This window comes from Melanerpes formicivorus, unplaced genomic scaffold (genome assembly GCF_026170545.1).
Source record: "Melanerpes formicivorus ecotype bairdi unplaced genomic scaffold, bMelFor1.0.p_v2 SCAF_39, whole genome shotgun sequence".
NCBI lineage: Eukaryota > Metazoa > Chordata > Aves > Piciformes > Picidae > Melanerpes > Melanerpes formicivorus.
The window spans coordinates 2694239-2714992 of record NW_027142391.1 but is presented as its reverse complement, the minus strand read 5'-3'; the positions used below and the strand labels follow the sequence as shown (position 1 = coordinate 2714992).

At 61.8% G+C, this 20754-nt stretch overlaps 1 protein-coding gene across 3 annotated transcripts; it reads right to left on the bottom strand.

Annotated features, from left to right (window-relative positions):
- Positions 1-2252: 2252 nt before the first annotated feature.
- Positions 2253-20683, bottom strand: INTS11 (integrator complex subunit 11). Of its 3 annotated transcripts, none has more exons than XM_068158261.1 (18): positions 20608-20683; positions 19756-19935; positions 18131-18228; positions 17251-17324; positions 16867-17095; positions 15587-15685; positions 15449-15483; positions 13698-13836; positions 12785-12849; positions 11012-11201; positions 10377-10460; positions 8956-9045; positions 7710-7872; positions 6303-6410; positions 5691-5740; positions 4556-4698; positions 3217-3346; positions 2253-2459 (listed from the first exon to the last, which is right to left on the bottom strand). In XM_068158261.1, exons 2-18 carry the CDS (start codon positions 19781-19783, stop codon positions 2394-2396), a joined length of 1791 nt encoding a protein of 596 aa, XP_068014362.1. In that variant the 5' UTR covers positions 19784-19935; positions 20608-20683; the 3' UTR covers positions 2253-2393. The 3 variants fall into 3 exon arrangements, with proteins under 3 accessions (XP_068014362.1, XP_068014363.1, XP_068014364.1); XM_068158262.1 differs by lacking the exon at positions 20608-20683 and adding an exon at positions 20361-20381; XM_068158263.1 differs by lacking the exons at positions 12785-12849; positions 13698-13836.
- Between the last annotated feature and the right edge of the window lie 71 nt (positions 20684-20754).

Here is a 20754-nt window from a genome sequence, read left to right as displayed (position 1 = left end):
CCCCTGGATTCGAGCTGGACATCCCCTGAGGCAAGTTTGGGAGCTGAGAAATCCAAGGGTTTACCCTGTGCAAGCCCTGGGGGCAGTCACTGCAGCAGCTGGCACAGCCCCTTCCCCTCTGCAGCCCTGGTGAAAGGTCAGGGGTGTGACTTCTGTGGGAGCTAGAGACCATGCCCTGACCTCTTCCATCTCTTGTGTTAACAGAGCCCCACAGCTTCTGAGAGCAGCCACCCCCTCCAGCCTGGGGCCAGCAGGCCTTGGAGGGAGTTTTGTCATCACTGGAGGGCTGTCAGAGTCAGCAGAGCAGCACTGGGCTGGCTGACAACCTGCTGCAGAGCCAAGGCTTGACTCAGGAGGATGTGACTGTGGCTTGCAGATGCACAGCCAGGCTGTTCCCTCCCTTCCCACACCACCCCCAGGCCTGCTGAAGTGCAGCTCTGCTCCTGGAGGAGATCACAGCAGGAGGGAGGTGGCACAGGGCATGAGGTGTGCCCAGTGTGGTGCTGTGGGGAGCCTGCTGGGGCAGGGGGGTTGCACTCAATGACCTCTGGAGCTCCCTTCCACCCCCTAACAGCCTCTGATTCATAGAAGGGGTTGGGGTGGAAGGGACCTCCAAGCTCAGCCAGTTCCACCCCCCTGCCATGGGCAGGGACACCTCCCACCAGCACAGGCTGCTCAAGGCCTCATCCAGCCTGGCCTTGAACACCCCCAGGGAGGGGGCAGCCACAGCCTCCCTGGGCAACCTGTGCCAGTACCTCCCTGCCCTCCCTGGAAAGAACTTCTTCCTCCCCTCCACTTTCAATCTGCCCTCTTCCAGCTCCAGGCCCCTCCCTTCTCCTCTCCCTCATCCCTACCAGCCCTGGCAGAGTCCTCTCCCCCTCCTTCCCCCTTGCCAGAGGTGCAGCACTCAGGCTGACAGTGCCCCTGGGCCTGCAGCAGGTTGGTTGAGCTTCCCAGGTTGTGCTGAGCTGTTGGATGTGGAACTGCCTTGGACCACCAAGGAGGGAGCAGGATTGATGTGGGGGTGGGGAGGAGCCAAGGGGTGGGCACCAATTCCTCTCTGCACCATGGAGACTGCAGCCTCTGCCCCTTCCCTGAGAGCAGCTGAGGGCACTCTGCTTGAGGGCAGGAGGGAAGAGGTTGGGATCCCAAGCAGCAGAGGTGAGGAAAGCAAAGGGGCAGTGAGGTGGTGAGGAAGGGGCTGCAGGGTGGGAGGCTGTGCTGGGCTGCTCAAGGCAAGCAAAGCTCTTCAGCAGGGGGTGGCTGCAGGGAGCTGAAGTCACTCTGCTGGAGCTGAGGCTTTGTGCTGGGGGCTGTGCTGGGGGTTAGGAGGGCCCAGCCCAGCCCTGCCCCTGCCCTACCCCAGCCCTGCCCCTGCCCTACCCCAGCCCTGCCCCTGCCCTACCCCAGCCCTGCCCCTGCCCTACCCCAGCCCTGCCCCTGCCCTACCCCAGCCCTGCCCCTGCCCTACCCCAGCCCTGCCCCTGCCCTGCCCCAGCCCTGCCCCTGCCCTGCCCCAGCCCTGCCCCTGCCCTGCCCCAGCCCTGCCCCTGCCCTGCCCCTGCCCTGCCCCAGCCCTGCCCCAGCCCTGCCCCAGCCCTGCCCCAGCCCTGCCCCTTCACTCAGGGTGAGTGGAGAGCTGGTTGCTGCTGCTGGGTTTTGCTTGGAGCTTGGAGGGCTCTCTGAGCAGCAGTGAGGCAAACAAACCCAGAGCTGCACCAACCTCTCCAGCAGCCTAAAAATAACAACTCCTGAGCTGCCTGAGCCAAGGGCAGAGCCCTGCACTTGTGCAAGGCAGCTGAGGAGAGCCTCTCAGGGAGCCTTAACTCAACTGAATCTTTTACCTCCTTGTGCAGCTGCTATTTCTGTCCCAGTTCTAGGCTAGGACAGCAAGCTGCCAGCCCTGCAGGGACTGCTCCTGCCAGCCAGGCACAACTTTTATGGCCTGGATAAAGGAAGAGAAGAGTTTGGAGCCTGCAGGCAGGAGTGCAGCCTCCTTCCAGCCTCAGCTCTGCCTGAGGGGTGATTCAGAAGTCACTGTGCACAGCTGGGGGGGAGGTGGGGGGTTGAGCCTTGCCTCTGTGGTGCTTCAGGGCTTTAACTGTGGAGCTCTGAAAGCCCTGCTTGAAGCTTTAAGGGGAGCAAGAACCCTGAGCAGCTGGTACCTGACTCTGTAAGCAACTCCCAGGTGCCCCTGGGCAGGTTTCCAGGGGGGGGAAGCTGGCTGCTGCCCAGGCTCTCACTGCAGGAAGTAGCCAAGCTCTGACCTCCTTTTATTAAACAAACCCAGAAGGGGGGGAAGAACAAACCCCAAACCCCAAACCCTTCACCAATGTAACCAAAATAAACCTCTGAATCTCTCTCTCTGTCTGCAGCCTCTCTCTGCCTGCTGCTCAGGAGCTGCTGGGTGGAAGTCCTTTCTTCAGGAGGGCTGTGAGGTAGCTGCCCAGCTCCTCATCCTGGAGAGGGGGGAGGGAAAAGAGAAAGAGGATGGAAAAAGAGTTGGTTTTTCCCAGGGGGGGGCAGGAAGTTGGATGCTTGTGCCTAGAAATGGGAGTGGAAGGACCCTCAGAGCCAGCACCACGTTCAGAAAGGGAGTTTTGGGGTGTTCCCTGCATCTGTTTGGAGGAGGAGGAGGAGGAGTGCTGCTCTTGAAAGCAAAGGATAAACAGCACTGAGGGCTCCTTTGCTTTGCTCTCCAGGAGGTGTTGGGGTGCTGGAAGGGGCTGGAGGCACAATGCAGCCCTGGTAGGGAGGGCTGTGAAGGGAAGCCAGAATGGCTGTAGTTGGTGAGGCCTTTCTGCTTGGTGGCTGTTTGGCACCTCAGAGGGCAGTGCACAACATCCCTCCCTCTGCTGGCAGCAGGGATGCAGCTGGAGAGAAGGTGACCTAAGGGTAATCACTTCAGGGAGCCACAGAATGGTTTGGGCTGGAAGGGACCTTAAGGCTCATCCAGCTCCAAGGGGGAGAGCTTGCACTAGGCCCAGGCTGCTCAGGGCCTCCTCTGCCTGCAGTGCAGTGGTCCCAGAGGAATGTGGCTCAGAGGAGGAGGAGGAGGATTGGCACCAAACCTGACCTGGTGAAGCAGCTGGCAGTGGCTCCCCTCCCCCTCTGCCACTCAAGGGACTGTAAAGCCAGAGGGGTGAAGGCTCACCCTTGGGGCAGCAACCCCCCCTGCAGCACAGCTCTGGAGTGGAAGTGCCTGAGGCTTCTTACCTGGTAGGTCCAGGACACCAGCAGGACTTTGGTGCCTTGATCCTCAGAGTGTGCTGTGGCCTGGATGAGGATGGACTCCACTGTTATTGACCCATCAGGGAGGTGCTGCACTGAGTAGTCCTTCAGCACCCTGGTAAGAGAGGAGCTGGCAGTTACTCTGGGGGGGACAAGCATGCCCCTGAAGGGTGGCTCAGGCCTGGCTCTCTGAACCCCAGCAGGGACAATGATCTTAGCACTGTTTATGGACAGTGGGGGGCAAGAAGAAGGGGGCAGGCTCTTTGCAGTGCTGTCCTGGGCTAGGGCAAGGGGCACAAACTGCAACCCAGGAGGTTCCACCTCAAGGTGAGGAGAAACTTCTGTGGTGTGAGGCTGCTGGAGGCCTGGAGCAGGCTGCCCAGGGGAGGCTGTGGAGTCTCCTGCTCTGGGGGCTTTCCAGACCCACTTGGATGCATTCCTGGGGGGCCTACTCTGGCAGGGAGGTTGGACTGGGTGATCCCTTCCCACCCCCCACCATTCTGATGGGAGTGGGACTGCTCCAGCCTGGCAGAGGCCAGGAGGCTGCAGGCTGCCCCCCGCCAGGCTCTGCTCCTGCAGCAGCAGCACTGCGGAGCCGCCCCGGAGCCAACCTGCTCTGAGCCACGGGGGAAGGCCAGGGAGAGGCCAGACCTAACCCTGCTGAGCTCAGCTGGGTGCCTGGGGGGAGCAGGCAGCCCAGCTGCAGAGGACTGCAGAGGACATCAGGAGAAGTGTGGCCAGCAGGGCAAGGGAGGTGATCCTCCCCCTCTGCTCAGCTCTGGGGAGACCCCACCTGGACTCCTGCCTCCAGTTCTGGAGCCCCTATGGCAAGAGGGATGTGGAGGGGCTGGAAGGTGTCCAGAGCAGGGCCAGGAGGATGAGCAGAGGGCTGGAGCTGCTCTGCTGTGAGGACAGACTGAAGGAGTTGGGGCTGTTCAGTCTGGAGAGGAGAAGGCTCTGAGGTGACCTCATTGTGGCCTTCCAGGATCTGCAGGGGGCTCCAGGAAGGCTGGGGAGGGACTGCTCAGGATCTCAGGGAGTGATAGGACTAGGGGGAATGGAATGAAGCTGGAGGTGGGGAGATTCAGGCTGGAGGTGAGGAGGAAGTTCTTCCCCATGAGAGTGGTGAAGCCCTGGACTGGGTTGTGCAGGGAGGTGGTTGAGGCCCCAGCCCTGGAGGTGTTTAAGGCCAGGCTGGATGAGGCTGTGGCCAGGCTGATCTCCTGTGGGGTGTCCCTGCCCATGGCAGGGGGTTGGGGCTGGCTGATGCTTGTGGTCCCTTCCCACCCCTGGCTGGCTGTGATGCTCTGAGGCTGTGACTTGCCCCTTGAGGTGGCTGTAGACTCGCAGCACGGTCTCGTGCTCCTTGCGCGGGTCCTGCAGGTGGACGCGGCAGGTGAAGCGCAGCTGATGCTCCGCCAGCCCCAGCTCCTTCAGCGCCTGCTCCGGGCACAGCAGCCGGCAGCTCTGCAGGCACAGGCACACACACGCGCTCAGGGCCCCACCAGCAGCCCCTTCCCGCCCCCTGCCACCGCCAGGCACGCCTCACACCACAGCAGGCTGCTCCCAGCCACAGCCAGCCTGGCTGCGAACACCTCCGGGCAGGGCTGCTGGCAACCTGCAGCCCAGAGAGCCAAGCAGAGCCTAGGCTGCAGCAGGAGCAGGCTCAGGGAGGGGATTCTGCCCCTCTGCTCTGCTGAGACCACAGCTGGAGCTCTGTGTCCAGTTCTGGAGCCTCTGTGCCAGGAAGGATCTGGAAGGTGCCCAGGGAAGGGCCACGAGGAGGAGCAGAGGGCTGGAGCTGCTCTGCTGTGAGCACAGACTGAGGGAGTTGGGGGTGTGCAGGCTGGAGACCTCATTGTGGCCTTCCAGTGTCTGCAGGGAGCTCCAGGAAAGCTGGGGAGGGACTTTTGAGGGTGCCAGGGAGGGATAGGGCTGGGGGGGATGGAGCAGAACTAGAAGTGTGGAGACTCAGCTTGGCTGTGAGGAAGAAGTTGTTCCCCAGGAGGGTGGTGAGAGCCTGGCACAGGCTGCCCAGGGAGGTGGTGGAAGCCTCATCCCTGGAGGTGTTTGCAGCCAGGCTGGAGGTGGCTGTGAGCAACCTGCTGTGGTGTGAGGTGTCCCTGCCCATGGCAGGGGGCTGGAGCTGGCTGAGCCTTGAGCTCCCTTCCAGCCCTGCCAGTTCTGTGGTTCTAACCTGTGCCACTCTCTCACCACCCTCAGGGGGAAGAGTTTCTTCCTAACATCCAATCTGCATCTCCCCAGTTCTGGTTTTGTTCCTGAAGGGCAAGAGGCTGAGAGCTGGTGCAGATGTCACTCAAGAGAGCAGCTAAGGTCTGCCTGACAGATTGACCTTCCCTGGGCTGCTCCCCTCCTGCTCCTCCTTCACCCAGAACTCCATCTGAGTGATGACCTCACACAGGGGACCCAGGACAAAGAGGAGGCATTGCTTTACTCACATTGTCCTTCATCATCAGTGTGCCATGCATCAGCTGGGGCTTCTTGACATCTGGCAAGAGAGCCAAGGGCAAGGGAAGGGAAAGGTGAGGTTGTTAATGGTGATCTTACCACACCAGGCAGCTGCTAGAGGCCTCAACAGCCTGGAGTTGAAGCCTTGCTGAGGTCCCAGCTGCTGGAGGGCTTCAGAGGCTGGGGTTCAGAGTCCTTGCTGGGGCTCAGAGCCTTCAGCTTTCCCTCTGCAGTGAGGTGTGTGGTGCTCAGACCATGATCAGCCATGCTTAGTAACACACAACCTCTGCCTCTCTTCCCAGCCACCTCCTGCCTGCAGAGGGTTTAGCTTATTTTAAGCTGGGTCCAGCACAGCAGTTCCAGTTTGAAAGCAGAGAGGGAGGTGGTTTGCATGGTGGGCAAGGAGCAGTGGGGGTGGCTTTGGTTTGAAGCCCCACTGCAGGCAGGCACAGCACAGGAGCTGCTTCATTGTCCAGGCTGCTCTCAGCCCCTTCATGCTGCCCCAACCTGCCCTGGCTCCCCACTGGCCCTGTCCCACCCTTGCCAGCCCTCTACACCACAGGGGGTCCAGAAGGTGAAGCTGCTGGGTGGCAGTGTCTCACCTAGTGCTGTTTCTCTCTTGAGGAGCCCCAGGGAGATGTCCACTGGGATGCTGGGGTTGGTGAAGATGGTTGTGGTCTCTCCATTGGCAGGCATGTAGCAGCTGACATCTGCAGGGTGAACAGCCCAGCCTCAGCAGGGCTGCAGCACCCAGCCTCAGCAGGGCTGCAGCACCCAGCCTCAGCAGGGCTGCACCACCCAGCCTCAGCAGGGCTGCAGCACCCAGCCTCAGCAGGGCTGCAGCACCCAGCCTCAGCAGGGCTGCAGCACCCAGCCTCAGCAGGGCTGCAGCACCCAGCCTCAGCAGGGCTGCAGCACCCAGCCTCAGCAGGGCTGCAGCACCCAGCCTCAGCAGGGCTGCAGCACCCAGCCTCAGCAGGGCTGCAGCACCCAGCCTCAGCAGGGCTGCAGCACCCAGCCTCAGCAGGGCTGCACCACCCAGCCCAGGCTCACTTCACCCACAGGCAGGGCCCCTGGGTGTGGCAGCAGCCAGCTGCAGCTCTTGTGAGGGGCAGGAGGTGAGGGTTGTTAATTCTGCTGAAAGGGGACAGCAGGGAGCTGAAAGAGGCTGAAGAGCAGAACCCCCCCCTCAAAACCTCCCCTGAACTCCCTGGGAGGGGTGAAGGGCTAAGGGATGGAGGTAAGAGGAGAGCCTGCAGGCTGCTGGGTGACAACTGACTGCCAAGCAAGCTGCAGCTCCCAGCCAGCCTGAACTCCCCCTTCACTGCCAGAGCTCCTTCCAGGGAGTTAAGGGGAATGAGCTGCAGAGAAGAGTGACCAGTGAAGAGAAGCTGCTCATTAACCATTCCAAGTGGCCCCTGCCTGCCTCTGAAGCAATTCATTAGCTGCTGACCTGTTTGACACAACAGAGCAGCTCTAGCTTCACCTCCCCCTGGGCACTGCCCTTGCTGGCTGGCCCCTGCTCAGCTAGGGGATGGATTTGGCTTCCTGGAAGTGACTTCATGCCTAGCTCCAGAGTCATGGAAGCAGTGGGGCTGGAAAAGCCCTGCAAGAAGGTTCACTCCAACCCTTCCTAAAGCAATTCATTGAGTGCTGACCTGTTTGATACAACACAGCAGCTCTAGCTTCACCTCCCCCTGGGCACTGCCCTTGCTGGCTGGCCCCTGCTCAGCTAGGGGATGGAAATGACTTCATGCCTGACTCCAGAGAGTCATGGAAGCAGTGGGGCTGGAAAAGCCCTGCAAGAAGGTCCACTCCAACCCTTCCCACCTCTGCCAAGCCTGGTGCTGAGCCAGGGCCCTCAGCACCACATGGCTGTGGCTCCGCAGCCCCGCCGGGGCCGGGCGTTCCCCACACCTTTCAGGGCAGCCTGTGCTGAGGCCCAGGGGGTGGTGGCTGTGCCCTTGGCTGTGCCCCTGCCCCCAGCCCAGCCCCAGCAGTGCCCTTACGAAACTCCTGCTCAATCTTCTGCTTCAGGAACTCCATCTTCTTGGCCTCCCCATGGACCAGCAGCACGCTGCGGGGCTCGGCCTGCCGGATCAGCTGCATGATGCCCTTGGCGTCGGCGTGGGCGCTGAAGGACATGTACTCCACCTGCATCTTCACCTCCAGCTGGGGGGCAGGAGGAGCACAAAGCACAGCCTTGGGGAAGCAGGAAGGCCTTTGGCCCCCTGCAACCTCCCAAACAAGCCCAGGGGCTCCTCTGTGTGCAGGGGAGAGAAGGAAGCCCAACACCCAGACTGAGGAGCAGCAGCAGCACGAAGGGGCTGAGAGCAGCCTGGGAGAGGAAGCAGCTCCTGTGCTGTGCCTGCCTGGGAGCTGAGCCTGGAGAGGGTGCTGAAGAGAAGAGCTCTCCCTGATTCCCAGGAGCATAGCACCAAGAAGGTTGGAAAAGACCTCAGAGAGCATCAAGCCCAACCTCTTACCCAACACCATCTGATCAACTCAACCATGGCTCCAAGGGCCTCATCCAAGCCTTTTTTGGACACCTCCAGGGATGGGGACTCCACCACCTCCCTGGGCAGCACATCCCAAGGGCCAATCTCTCTTGCTGGGAAGAATTTCTTGCTAACCTCCAGCCTAAACCTCCCCTGGCACAGCTTGAGACTGTGGCCTCTTGTTCTGGTGCTGCTTGCCTGGGAGAAGAGACCAACCCCCACCTGGCTACAACCTCCCTTCAGGGAGTTGGAGAGAGCAAGAAGGTCTCCCCTGAGCCTCCTCTTCTCCAGGCTGAGCAACCCCAGCTCCCTCAGCCTCTCCTCCCAGGGCTGTGCTCAGTGTCAGAGCATGGAGTCTCCTCTGGGCTGTGCTCCTGTGTGAGCTGCCCTGGGGGCTCCTGCTTGGGCAGGGGGCTTGGACCCCAGAGGTCCCTTCCAGCCCCTGCCCTGCTGTGCTTCTCAGACACTGCTCACCCAGGTGCCAGAGCAAAGCAGCACTGCAGGGCAGGTACTTGGCCTCAGTTTATGAATGGCTCCCTCCCCCCAGCTGTTAAGCACAGGCCTGGCCCTGAGCCACTGCTGCCGGGGGGAAGGGGAAGCAAACTCCCAGCCCACCCCCAAGGAACATGCTCCTGGGGAGGGGGGTTCCACACTGGCTGGGATACATTCCCATTACAGGTACCTGGTCTCCAACCACCTCCTCAAGCTCTTCAGAGCCTCCCCCCCAGAGCTCCTCCTCCTTGCAGCTCCAACTTACTATTTGCCTTCCCTCCATCTCCAGCTTGCGTTGGCCGCTCAGGATCTTGTGGCCCACGGTGCCCTGCACGCAGTAGCCAGGCATGATGACCTGGGAGGGGAGGCACAACAGGCACTCACAGCCCTGCCCTGGCTGCAAAAGCCCTTCAGCAGCAGCAGGACCCTGCTCTGACTCTGCCAGGCCTGCTGCTAAGCCCTGGCCCTCAGCACCGCAGCCTCGCAGGAGCTGGAAGGGACCCAAAGGGATCCTCCGCTCCCAGCCCCCTGCCAGAGCAGGGCCACACAACCGAGCTCAGGTCCAGGAGAGAAGACTCCACAACCCCTCTGGGCAGCCTGTTGCAGTGCTCTGTGTGCCTCACAGTGCAGAAGTTCCTCCTTGTGTTGAGGTGGAAGCTCCTGTGCCATCCACTGCTCCTTCTCCTGTCCCAGGGTGCAGCTGAGCAGAGCCTGGCCCTGTCCCCTCCCTCCTGACCCCCAGCCCTCAGCTATTGATAAACACTTATGAAATCCCCTCTAAGCCTTCTCTCCTCCAGCCTGCACAGCCCCAGGGCCCTCAGCCTCTCCTCACCAGGCAGGGCTCAGTCCCCAGCCATCCCCACAGCCTCTGCTGGACCCTCTCCAGCAGATCCCTGTCCTTCTCAAACTGGGGAGCCCAGAACTGCCACAGCTCCCAAACTACAGCTCCAACCTGCCCCTGGGCTGTGTGCAGCATAAACCACACTGCTGAGGAGGTTTGTGGTGTGAACATCTCTCACACAAGAGCCTCCCTCCCTGGGCAGCTGCTTGCCTGGCTCTGCAGCTTGGGAAGAGCCAGGGAGAGGAGAGAGCAAACTGCTGCACTCCACACAGCAGCCAAGAGTCTCAAGCTAGTTCCAGGTGGCTTTGAAGCAGCTTCAAACTCATGACAGCACTCCTGGAAGTAAGAGATCTCCCTCTCTGAGACAAGGTTCCAGCTTCTCCCTCCAGCACCTGAAGGGGGCTACAAGAAGGCTGCAGAGGGACTGCCCCCAAAGGCCTGCAGGGCTAGGACAAAGGGTTGAAACTGAGGAGCAGACTGAGATGTGAGGAACAAGCTCTGCACCAGGAGGCTGCTGGAACACTGCAGCAGGCTGCCCAGGGAGGAACCTGCTGAGGCTCCATCCCTGGAGAGCTTCAAGGTCAGGCTCTGAGCAACCTGCTCTGGTGGAGGGGACTGGACTGGATGAGCTTTGGAGACCCCTTCCACCCCAAACCCTCCTCTGCTGCCATCACACACAGCAAGGAACAGGCAGAGCTTGAAAGAGCTCTGCCCTGGGCTGGTGCAGTGGAGGACTTGAGTCAGTTAGCTCTGGGTGCTGAGGAAATGCTCTCCTGCAGCCTCTCTCCTGCTGCCTGTACCCCCCTCCCCTCCCCTCCCCACCCCCCAGGGGAATGATTTCTTACCATGTTCTTCTCATTGCCTGCCCACTTCTTGAAGATCTGAAGGGACTGTCCTGCATGCAGCATCCCAGGGGTTGCAAACACAACCTGCAACCACACAAAGGAGTGTTCAATCCCCAGCCCACATCCCTGCACAGTCCAGGACACTTCACCACCACACCAGAGCTCCAGGGGGGGATTATGGCTCTCTGATTCTCACTGGAGATGAACTGTGAGCATCCAGCTTCTGGCTGATAGAAACTGAGCAGCTTTGTGGTGTTCCATCCTGCTCAAGGGATTCCTGGAGGGCTGAGGGGAGGGGCTGAGAGGCAATGGTTTGGAACTGGAGCAGGGCAGAGTGAGGTTGGGCATCAGGAGGGAGTTCTGCACAGTGAGGGAAGGGAGACACTGGCACAGGCTGCCCAGGGGGGTGGTTGAGGCTCCATCCCTGAAGCCATTCAAGATCAGGCTTGCTGTGGCCCTAGGCAGCCTGATCCAGCTGGAGATGTCCCTGCTGAATGCAGGGGGGGTTGGACAAGAGGCCCTTGGAGGGTCCCTTCCAATGCAACCTGTGCCAGGGCAGAGGATCTAAGGTTTGCCTTAGCCAGGCCCAGAGCCCCAGCCCCAGCTCCGTGCCCTTACCTTGCCCATCCACCTACCATAGGCCCTGGGTTGTCTGCAAAGGCTCTGTCAAAGGCTTTGATGTGTTTGAACTCAAACATGTTCCTCTGCACAAAGGTCTTCCTGATCTTCTGGTTAGTCCAGGTGATGAAGAGCTTGTAGTAGTGATTGGCCTTCTCTGTCAGGCCCGTGGAGAAGTAGATGGGAGCCTTCAGATTCATCCTCTCCCTGCAGGCAAAAAGGGGGCCAGAGACCTGTGAGGCCCAAAGTATCAGCATGGAGAGCAAGGAGGCCACTCCATAAAGCCATGGAGGCCTCCAGAGGTGCTTCTGTGCACAGCCTGCTCCCAGCAAGTCAAGCAGTAGCACAGCAGACATCACAGTGCAGGGCACTGACTGCCTGCAGAGCAGCTTTAGTCCAAGCCTCCTTCTCACCCTGCCTGTGGCTGCCACTCCAGGCCATCCCCCTCCCCAGTGCCAGCCACTCCAGGCCATCCCCAGCAAAACAGAGGAGAACAGAGGAGAACAGAGGAGAACAGAGGAGAACAGAGGAGAACAGAGGAGAACAGAGGAGAACAGAGGAGAACAGAGGAGAACAGAGGAGAACAGAGGAGAACAGAGGAGAACAGAGGAGAACAGAGGAGAACAGAGGAGAACAGAGGAGAACAGAGGAGAACAGAGGAGAACAGAGGAGAACAGAGGAGAACAGAGGAGAACAGAGGAGAACAGAGGAGAACAGAGGAGAACAGAGGAGAACAGAGGAGAACAGAGGAGAACAGAGGAGAACAGAGGAGAACAGAGGAGAACAGAGGAGAACAGAGGAGAACAGAGGAGAACAGAGGAAGACCAGGTGGGAAAATACCTCAGAGCTCATCCAGTCCAACCTCTCACCCAGCACCATCTGATCAACTCAACCATGGCACCAAGCTCCCCATCCAGGCTCTTCCTCAACACCTCCAGGGATGGGGACTCCACCACCTCCCTGGGCAGCACATCCTAAGGGACAATCTCTCTTGCTGGGAAGAATTTCTTCCTAACCTCCAGCCTGAACCTCCCCTGGCACAGCTTGAGACTGTGTCCTCTTGTTCTGGTGCTGGGCTCCAACCTCCCTTCAGGGAGTTGGAGAGAGCAAGAAGGTCTCCCCTGAGCCTCCTCTTCTGCAGGCTAAGCAACCCCAGCTCCCTCAGCCTCTCCTCCCAGGGCTGTGCCCCAGACCCCTCCCCAGCTTTGTTGCCCTTCTCTGGACACCTTCCAGCAGCTCAACCTCTTCCCTAACCTGAGAGGCCCAGGACTGGCCACAGGACTCCAGGTGTGGCCTGGGCAGTGTCAGCCACTCCAGCCCATCCCCCTCCCCAGTGTCCATCCCTGCTGCAAGCTTTACTCCCAAGTGCAGCCACTCTGCATTCACAGGAGACATTTCCACCCCCTGCTTATCTGAAGTTCCCTTCCTGCTCCTCCCCCCTGCCTCTGCCAGGGAAGCAGCCTGAGAAGTGCAGCAGCTGCAGCCCCTTTTGTTGCAGGGTTGTTGCTGCTGAATGTTCAGAGGAGAGAATGACAGAGGGAGTGGGAGGGGCTGGGAGGGACCCTCCAGAGTGCAGCCAGGTCCCCTGCCAGAGCAGCTTCACCTGGCTGTTCCACTGCTCAGAGCCAGGAGTGGAGGATAAGAGACTGCTGGAAGCAAGCCCCAGCTGCCAGGACCACAGGGGAACATCCTTGGACTCAACACAGCATGAAAGCAGCACAGAGCTGCCAGGAGCAGGAGCTCAGGAAGAAGAATGGAGGTGGGAGGCAGGCTGAAGGGACTGCACTCACCAGAAGGTTTCCAACAAGATGCAGAGCTCCTGGGCACGGCCAAGGGCAAAAACTGGGATGAGGACCTGCAAAGGAATGGTGTGGAGGCAGAGAGACCCCAGCAGCATGGCAGCAGCACTGCAGTGTGGCTCCTCAGCAAGGCCCTCAGCTCCCTCTTGCTCTCTGATGCCCTTCTGCTGCCTTTAGCTCCCCACAGAATGGTTTGGAAGAGACCCCCAGGAGCATCAGGTCCAACCCTGCCAGCTGACAGTGGAGCTGAGCTGGTTTGGAACAAAAGGCAGTGTGGGACCTGAGCAGCACCTACCCTGCCTAAGACCCTGGCCTCAGCCTCTTCATTTGCAGGGCTGAGAGGATGCTTCAGTACCCAGGAGGGAAATGAGGTTAGTTTTGCCTTTGTCCTCCACCTCTGCAGCCTGGGAGCAAAGCCTCTCCCTGGCTGTCCCCATCAGCTCATGGCCTGGGGTTCTGCCTGGCAGAACTGAGTGCTGGAGAGAGTGCAGGTGGAAGAGCACAGAAGCACCTTCAGTGCCAGGCAGTGCCCACAGGCAGTGCCCACAGGCAGGTGCCTGAGTTTAAAGCTTACACAGCATGAGAATCAGAGAGCTGTCAGGGCTGGAAGGGACCTCAAGGCTCAGCCAGCTCCAACCCCCTGCCAGGGGCAGGGACACCTCCCACCAGAGCCCAGGCTGCTCAAGGCCTCATCCAGCCTGGCCTGGAACACCTGCAGGCAGGAGACATCCACAGCCTCCCTGGGCAGCCTGCTCCAGGCTCTCCCCACCCTCCCTGCACAGAACCTCTCCCTCCTCCCCAGTCTCCATCTGCCCTCCTCACGCTTCCCTCCACTCCCCCTCATCCTGTTACTCCAACCCCTGCCAGAAGTCCATCCCCAGGCTTCCTGCAGGCCCCCTGGTACCTTCCCTCCTCTCTCCACAGTCTCATGGACCTTCTTGAGGAAGTCTCTCTCCCTGCAGCGCTTGGAGTCCCTGATGGTGGTGGCGTAGGTGGACTCGGTGATCAGCAGGTCCGGCCGGCACCTCTCGATCCAGGCAGCACTGCCCAGGGGCAAGGGGAGATCAGCCAGCTGCCAGCAGCAGGAGCCAGCAGCCCCAGAGCAGCAGCCAGCCAGCAGCCCCAGAGCAGCAGCCAGCAGCCCCAGAGCAGCAGCCAGCAGCCCCAGAGCAGCAGCCAGCAGCCCCAGAGCAGCAGCCAGCAGCCCCAGAGCAGCAGCCAGCAGCCCCAGAGCAGCAGCCAGCAGCCCCAGAGCAGCAGCCAGCAGCCCCAGAGCAGCAGCCAGCAGCCCCAGAGCAGCAGCCAGCAGCCCCAGAGCAGCAGCCAGCAGCCCCAGAGCAGCAGCCAGCAGCCCCAGAGCAGCAGGAGCCAGCCAGCAGCCCCAGAGGTGGCTGGGGACTGCCACTGCCTCCCTCTGCAGGCAGGGAAGCAGGCAGACAGAGGTGCACTGCCTTGCCCCAAGCTCTGCAGCAGCACCAGGACCTCCCTCTGGAGGCCACAGAATCAACCAGGTTGGGAAAGGCCTCAGAGAGCATCAAGTCCAAGCTGTTCCCCAGCACCTCCTGACAGCTACACCATGGCTCCAAGGGCCACATCCAATCCCCTCTGGAACACCTCCAGGCATGGTGACTCCACCACCTCCCTGGGCAGCACATCCCAGGGGCCAACAACTCTCTCTGGGAAGAACTTTCTCCTCCCCTCCAGCCTGAACCTCCCCTGGCACAGCTTGAGACTGTGGCCTCTTGTTCTGGTGCTGCTTGGAATGGAGAGGTTTGGACTGGAAGGGACCTTTAAAGCTCACCTACTCCATCCCCCAGCCTGCCTTGGCAACTGGAGCCCCAGGCAAGCTGACCTGGAAGGGCTCCAGGGATGGGGCAGCTGCCACCTCTCTGGGCAGCCTGGGACAGCTCTTCCCACCCTCAGCACCAAGCATTCCTTCCTTCTCCACTCTGAGGCTCCCTCTTTCAGTTTCAAACCATCACCCTGTCCTGTCACCACAGGCCTGGCTCCACAGTCTGTCCCCAGCTCTCTGATCAGCCTCTTGAAGCACTCAAAGGGCACCTGGAAGGTGGCCACCCTCAAAGGCCTCCTTGGGAGCTGCTGGGGGCCACCCTCAAAGGCCTCCTTGAGAGCTGCTGGGGGCCACCCTCAAAGGCCTCCTTGGGAGCTGCTGGGGGCCACCCTCAAAGGCCTCCTTGGGAGCTGCTGGGGGCCACCCTCAAAGGCCTCCTTGGGAGCTGCTGGGGGCCCCTCAAAGCCCCCCTTGCAACCCCCTGTTCCCCAGGCTGAACAATCCCAACCCCCTCAGCCCTCACAGCAGAGGGCTCCCTGCCCTCCCATCCCTTTTTGTGGCCTCCCCTGGGCTTGCTCCAACAATTTAAAGTCTTTTCTGTTCCACATCTTTAGAAAGAGCTTAGCTGAGCATCCAGAGGAGGATGACACTGAAGCCTGTCTGGAAGACTCAATGATCTCTTCACTCCCCAACTCAAGCTGACATTCAGCATCTTTCCAGCCCTAAGTGCTGCAGTCTCCCACCCAAGCATCAGTGCTGAGAAGCCCTCAGCATTAGCAGAGGCTGTGCTGCAATCTCCCTCTCTCAGAAGGAAGGAAGGTCACCTTTCCTGCCCTGGAACCTTTCTCCTGCCTCCCACTTACCCCAGATGTCTGTCTGGTGTCATGTTGTAGTCACCCTGAGGGGAGAAGAGAGATCCATTAACCTGGCCCAGGCCTCCAAGGGGAGACAGAGGAATCTCTGCCCAGAATCAAGGGAAGGGGCACAAACATTGCACTTACAGTGTACACCACTGACTCACAGCCAACCTTGATCTGGAACATGGCAGCCCCCAGCACGTGGCCTGCATAGTAAGCTTTGATCTCCAGCTCCTCATCCACCTGCAGCACCACAGCACTGCCTCAGTGCCCACACCTCAAACCACAGCTGAGTCACAGGCTGGGCTGGGCTGGGCTGGACAGGACCTCCTAAGGTCAGCTGAGCCAGGCCTCTCTGCAGCCAGCAGGGACACCCTCAGCTAGGGGCAGAGGTTGGTCAGTCAGAGGGCAGAGAGGCTCTGCAGAGGCACCTGGCCAGGCTGGGCAGAGGCCAACAGGATGGCACTGAACAAGTCCCAGTGCCAGGGGCTGCACTTTGGCCACAGCAACCCCAGGCAGAGCTACAGGCTGGGGGCAGAGTGGCTGAGAGCTGCCAGGCAGAGAGGGACCTGGGGGTGCTGATTGACAGCTGCCTGAACAGGAGCCAGCAGTGTGCCCAGGGGGCCAAGAAGGCCAAGGGCATCCTGGCCTGCAGCAGGAACAGTGTGGCCAGCAGGAGCAGGGAGGTCATCCTGCCCTGTGCTCAGCACTGCTCAGGCCACACCTTGAGTCCTGTGCCCAGTTCTGGGCTCCTCAGTTTCAGAAGGACATTGAGAGGCTTGAAGGTGTCCAGAGAAGGGCAACAAAGCTGGGGAGGGGTCTGGAGCACAGCCCTGGGAGGAGAGGCTGAGGGAGCTGGGGCTGCTTAGCCTGGAGAAGAGGAGGCTCAGGGGAGACCTTCTTGCTCTCTCCAACTCCCTGCAGGGAGGCTGGAGCCAGCTGGGGGTTGGTCTCTTCTCCCAGGCAAGCAGCACCAGAACAAGAGGCCACAGTCTCAAGCTGTGCCAGGGGAGGTTTAGGCTGGAGGGGAGGAGAAAGTTCTTCCCAGAGGGAGTTGTTGGCCATTGGGATGTGCTGCCCAGGGAGGTGGTGGAGTCCCCATCCCTGGAGGTGTTCAAGAGGGGATTGGATGTGGCACTTGGTGCCATGGTCTGGTCATGAGGTCTGTGGTGCCAGCTTGGACTCCATGATCCTCAAGGTCTCTTCCAGTCTTGGTGAGACTGTGAGTCTGTGACAGATCAGGCTGCCCAGAGCCCCCAAGGAGCCTGACCTTGAAGATCTCCAGGGCTGGGGCTTCAGCTACCTCCCTGGGCAAGCTCTTGCAGCACCCTCAGAGTGCAGAACTTGTTGCTAGGGTCAAGAGCCTGCTCCTGCAAAGCAGCAGCCCCCAGCACACTCCAGAGCAGGCAGCAGTGCTGCCTCACCTGAACTGTCTGGTGCAGATGCACAGCAACCACCTTCTTCATGCAGTCTTTGATCATCTGGGAAGTGAAGAAGTTGATCTCCCCTTTCTTATCCACAGTTATCTTCCTGTAGTCCTCCAGCAGGATGGGGCAGATGGCCTTGGTGGGGTGGGTCATGTAAATGGGCCCATCATAGCCAACCATCTCACTGAAGTAGGGCAGAGCCCCACAGTGGTCCAAGTGGAAGTGGCTGCAGAGGCACAAAGCACACCAGGGGAGCTGCCCAGGGCTCTGGCCCTGCTGCTGCCCAGCTGTGAAGCTCAGCTCTCCCTCCAGTGCTGCAGGGCACAAAGGAGGCAGCCAGAGCACACACAGCCCTGCTGCCTGCCCAGGCAGCTTCCTCACCTGATGATCACACAGTCCAGGAAGTCAGTCAGCCTCCCGTTCTGGGTGATGTAGGAGAAGTCAGGAAAGCGTCTCTGCAGGGAGAGAGGAGCCAGGCCCCTCAGGAGCCTGCCCCACAACTCTGCCCCACACCAGCCTCACCACCACTGCCCCCCAGCCCCACACCACTGCCCCCCATCAGCCCCACACCACTGCCCACCACCAGCCTCACCACCAGCCCCCCCTCAGGAGCCTGCCCCACACCACTGCCCACCACCAGCCTCACCACCAGCCCCCCCTCAGGAGCCTGCCCCACACCACTGCCCCACACCAGCCCCCCCTCAGGAGCCTGCCCCACAACTCTGTCCCACACCAGCCCCACAGCACTGCCCCACAGCAGCCCTCCCCTCAGGAGCCAGCCCCACACCACTGCCCCCCACCAGCCCCCCACCACTGCCCACCCCCAGCCCCACACCACTGCCCCCCACCAGCCCCACACCACTGCCCCACACCAGCCTCACCACCAGCCCCCGCTCAGGAGCCTGCCCCCCACCAGCCTCACACCACTGCCCCCCAGCCCCACACCACTGCCCACCACTGCCCCCCACCACTGCCCACCCCCAGCCTCACCACCAGCCCCCCACTGCCCCCCACCACTGCCCCCCACCAGCCCCCAGCTGCCCACCACCACTGCCCCCCACCAGCCCCCAGCTGCCCACCACCACTGCCCCCCACCACTGCCCCTCACCAGCCCCCCCCCCAGCCCCGGGAGGCAGGCAGCCCTCAAACAGCAGGGAAGAGAGCGGAGGGAGGCGGCAGGCAGGCCCCCTGCTGGGGGGGGGCAGGGCAGGCCCCCTGGGGGCAGCGGTGCAGAGCCCCGGGGCGCCCCCTGCAGGCTCACATCGTCGTTGTAGCCCATGTGCATGCCGCAGTCCAGCATCACGTTCTTGCCCGCGATGGACACCAGGATGCAGCTGCGCCCCACGTCCTGCCCGGCCCCTGGGTGCAGGCAGCACACAGAGCAGTCAGGCAGCGCTGGCAGCAGCCACACTCACAACAGAGAGGCATTTGGAGGTCCCTGCAAACCTCCCCAGCCCCTTTCCTGACACAGGGAAAGCCTCATCCCTCCCTGCAGGGCAGCGCTGCTGAGAGCGGCCAGGCGCAGGCACAGGCTGCCCAGGGAGGTGGCAGAGGCATCACAGATCAGCCAGGGGAGGAAGGGACCACAAGGAGCAGCCAGCCCCAACCCCCCTGCCATGGGCAGGGACACCCCACACTAGATCAGCCTGGCCACAGCCTCAGCCAGCCTGGGCTTAAACACCTCCAGGGCTGGGGCCTCAACCACCTCCCTGGACAACACATTCCAGGGCTTCACCACTCTCATGGGGAAGAACTTCCTCCTCACCTCCAGCCTGAATCTCCCCACCTCCAGCTTCATTCCATTCCCCCTAGTCCTATCACTGCCTGAGATCCTGAGCAGTCCCTCCCCAGCCTTCCTGCAGCCCCCTGCAGATCCTGGAAGGCCACAATGAGGTCACCTCGGAGCCTTCTCCTCTCCAGACTGAACAGCCCCAACTCCTTCAGTCTGTGCTCACAGCAGAGCAGCTCCAGCCCTCTGCTCATCCTCCTGGCCCTGCTCTGGACACCTTCCAGCACCTCCAGATCCCTCTTGCCATAGGGGCTCCAGAACTGGAGGCAGGACTCCAGGTGGGGTCTCCCCAGAGCTGAGCAGAGGGGGAGAATCACCTCCCTTGCCCTGCTGGCCACACTTCTCCTGCTGCAGCCCAGGCTCTGCTTGGCTTTCTGGGCTGCAAGTGCAGACTGAGAGCTCCTGCTGAGCTTCTCCTCCCCCAGCACCCCCAAGGCTCTCTCCTCAGGGCTGCTTTCCAGCCTGGATTTGTGCCTGGGGTTGCCTCCATCCAGCTGCAGGACCCTGCCCTTGGTCTTGTTGAACCTCCTGAGGTTGGCTTGTGCCCACCTCTCCAGCCTGCCCAGGTCCCTCTGGATGGATCCCTTCCCTCCAGCCTGCCCAGCTCCCTCTGGATGGATCCCTTCCCTCCAGCCTGCCCAGCTCCCTCTGGATGGATCCCTTCCCTCCAGCCTGCCCAGGTCCCTCTGGATGGATCCCTTCCCTCCAGCCTGCCCAGCTCCCTCTGGATGGATCCCTTCCCTCCAGCCTGCCCAGCTCCCTCTGGATGGATCCCTTCCCTCCAGCCTGCCCAGCTCCCTCTGGATGGATCCCTTCCCTCCAGCTGTCTGCTGCACCACACAGCTTGGTGTCATCAGCAGACCTGCTGAGGCTGCACTCAGTGCCACTGTCCATGGCACCCACAGGGATGTTGAACAAGCCTGGGCCCAGGGCTGATCCCTGAGGGACTCTGCTTGTCCCTTCCCTCCAGGGATGAGGCTTCCACCACCTCCCTGGGCAACCTGTGCCAGGCTCTCACCACAAACACGTTGCTTTGAGCTCCAGATCCCAGAGCTGCTCAGTGTCTTGGCTTCAGGGAGATTTTAGACGGGACCTACCCAAAGGAGTGACTTTGATCTCAGGCATTTTAACACTCCCAGTCTCAACCTGCAGGGCAAACTACTTCAGGAACAGTCCAGTGAGGGCCGCGGAAAGAGGAGAGGACCGCAGCGTTTCCACAGCTGCCATGTCGATCGTTTTCCAGCGGCAGAAGGCTCAGGCAGGAGCTCAGCTTCATCCTAGGAGGCAATCGGTCAGAAAGCACAAGTCAGGCCACGGGGATCCAGCCTTGGATAACCGCCCCCGACGCTGGGACCACCTAGGGGCACTGATCTGCGGCTCCACTCGCCCCGCAGGACCCCGACCAAAGGGTTGGGACCCCGGAACGAAGCCCCCACCCCCCGCCCCGGCCCCAGCAGCAGCGCCCCGGCCCCGCTCACCGCCGCCCCGGCCCCAGCACCAGCGCCCCGGCCCCGCTCACCGCCGCCCCGGCCCCAGCAGCAGCGCCCCGGCCCCGCTCACCGCCGCCCCGGCCCCAGCAGCAGCGCCCCTGCCCCGCTCACCGCCGCCCCGGCCCCAGCAGCACTACCCCGGCCCCAGCAGCAGTGCCCCGGCCCCAGCAGCAGTGCCCCGGCCCCAGCAGCAGTGCCCCGGCCCCGCTCACCGCCGCCCCGGCCCCGCTCACCGCCGCCCCGGCCCCGCTCACCGCCGCCCCGGCCCCAGCAGCAGCGCCCCGGCCCCGCTCACCGCCGCCCCGGCCCCAGCAGCAGTGCCCCGGCCCCGCTCACCGCCGCCCCGGCCCCAGCAGCAGTGCCCCGGCCCCGCTCACCGCCGCCCCGGCCCCAGCACCAGCGCCCCGGCCCCGCTCACCGCCGCCCCGGCCCCAGCACCCCCGCCCCGGCCCCGCTCACCGCCGCCCTGGGCCTGCTCCCCACACGCCAGCACGCATGCGGAGCCGCGCGCCCGCTAGGGCCCGCCCCCGCCGTTACGGATTGGTCCGGCCCCTGCCCACGTGAGGCAGCGGCCGCCGTGGATTGGTGGAGCTTCAGTGTGACGTT

Coding starts and splice junctions, on each gene's coding strand:
- INTS11 (XM_068158261.1), bottom strand. CDS start 19,783: ATGCCTGAGATCAAAGTCACTCCTTTGG. Junction 15,484..15,586: donor GTGAGTCAGTGGTGTACACT/GTAAGTGCAATG, acceptor TTCTCCCCTCAG/GGTGACTACAACATGACACC. Junction 2,460..3,216: donor TGGTGTCCTGGACCTACCAG/GTAAGAAGCCTC, acceptor CCCCCTCTCCAG/GATGAGGAGCTGGGCAGCTA.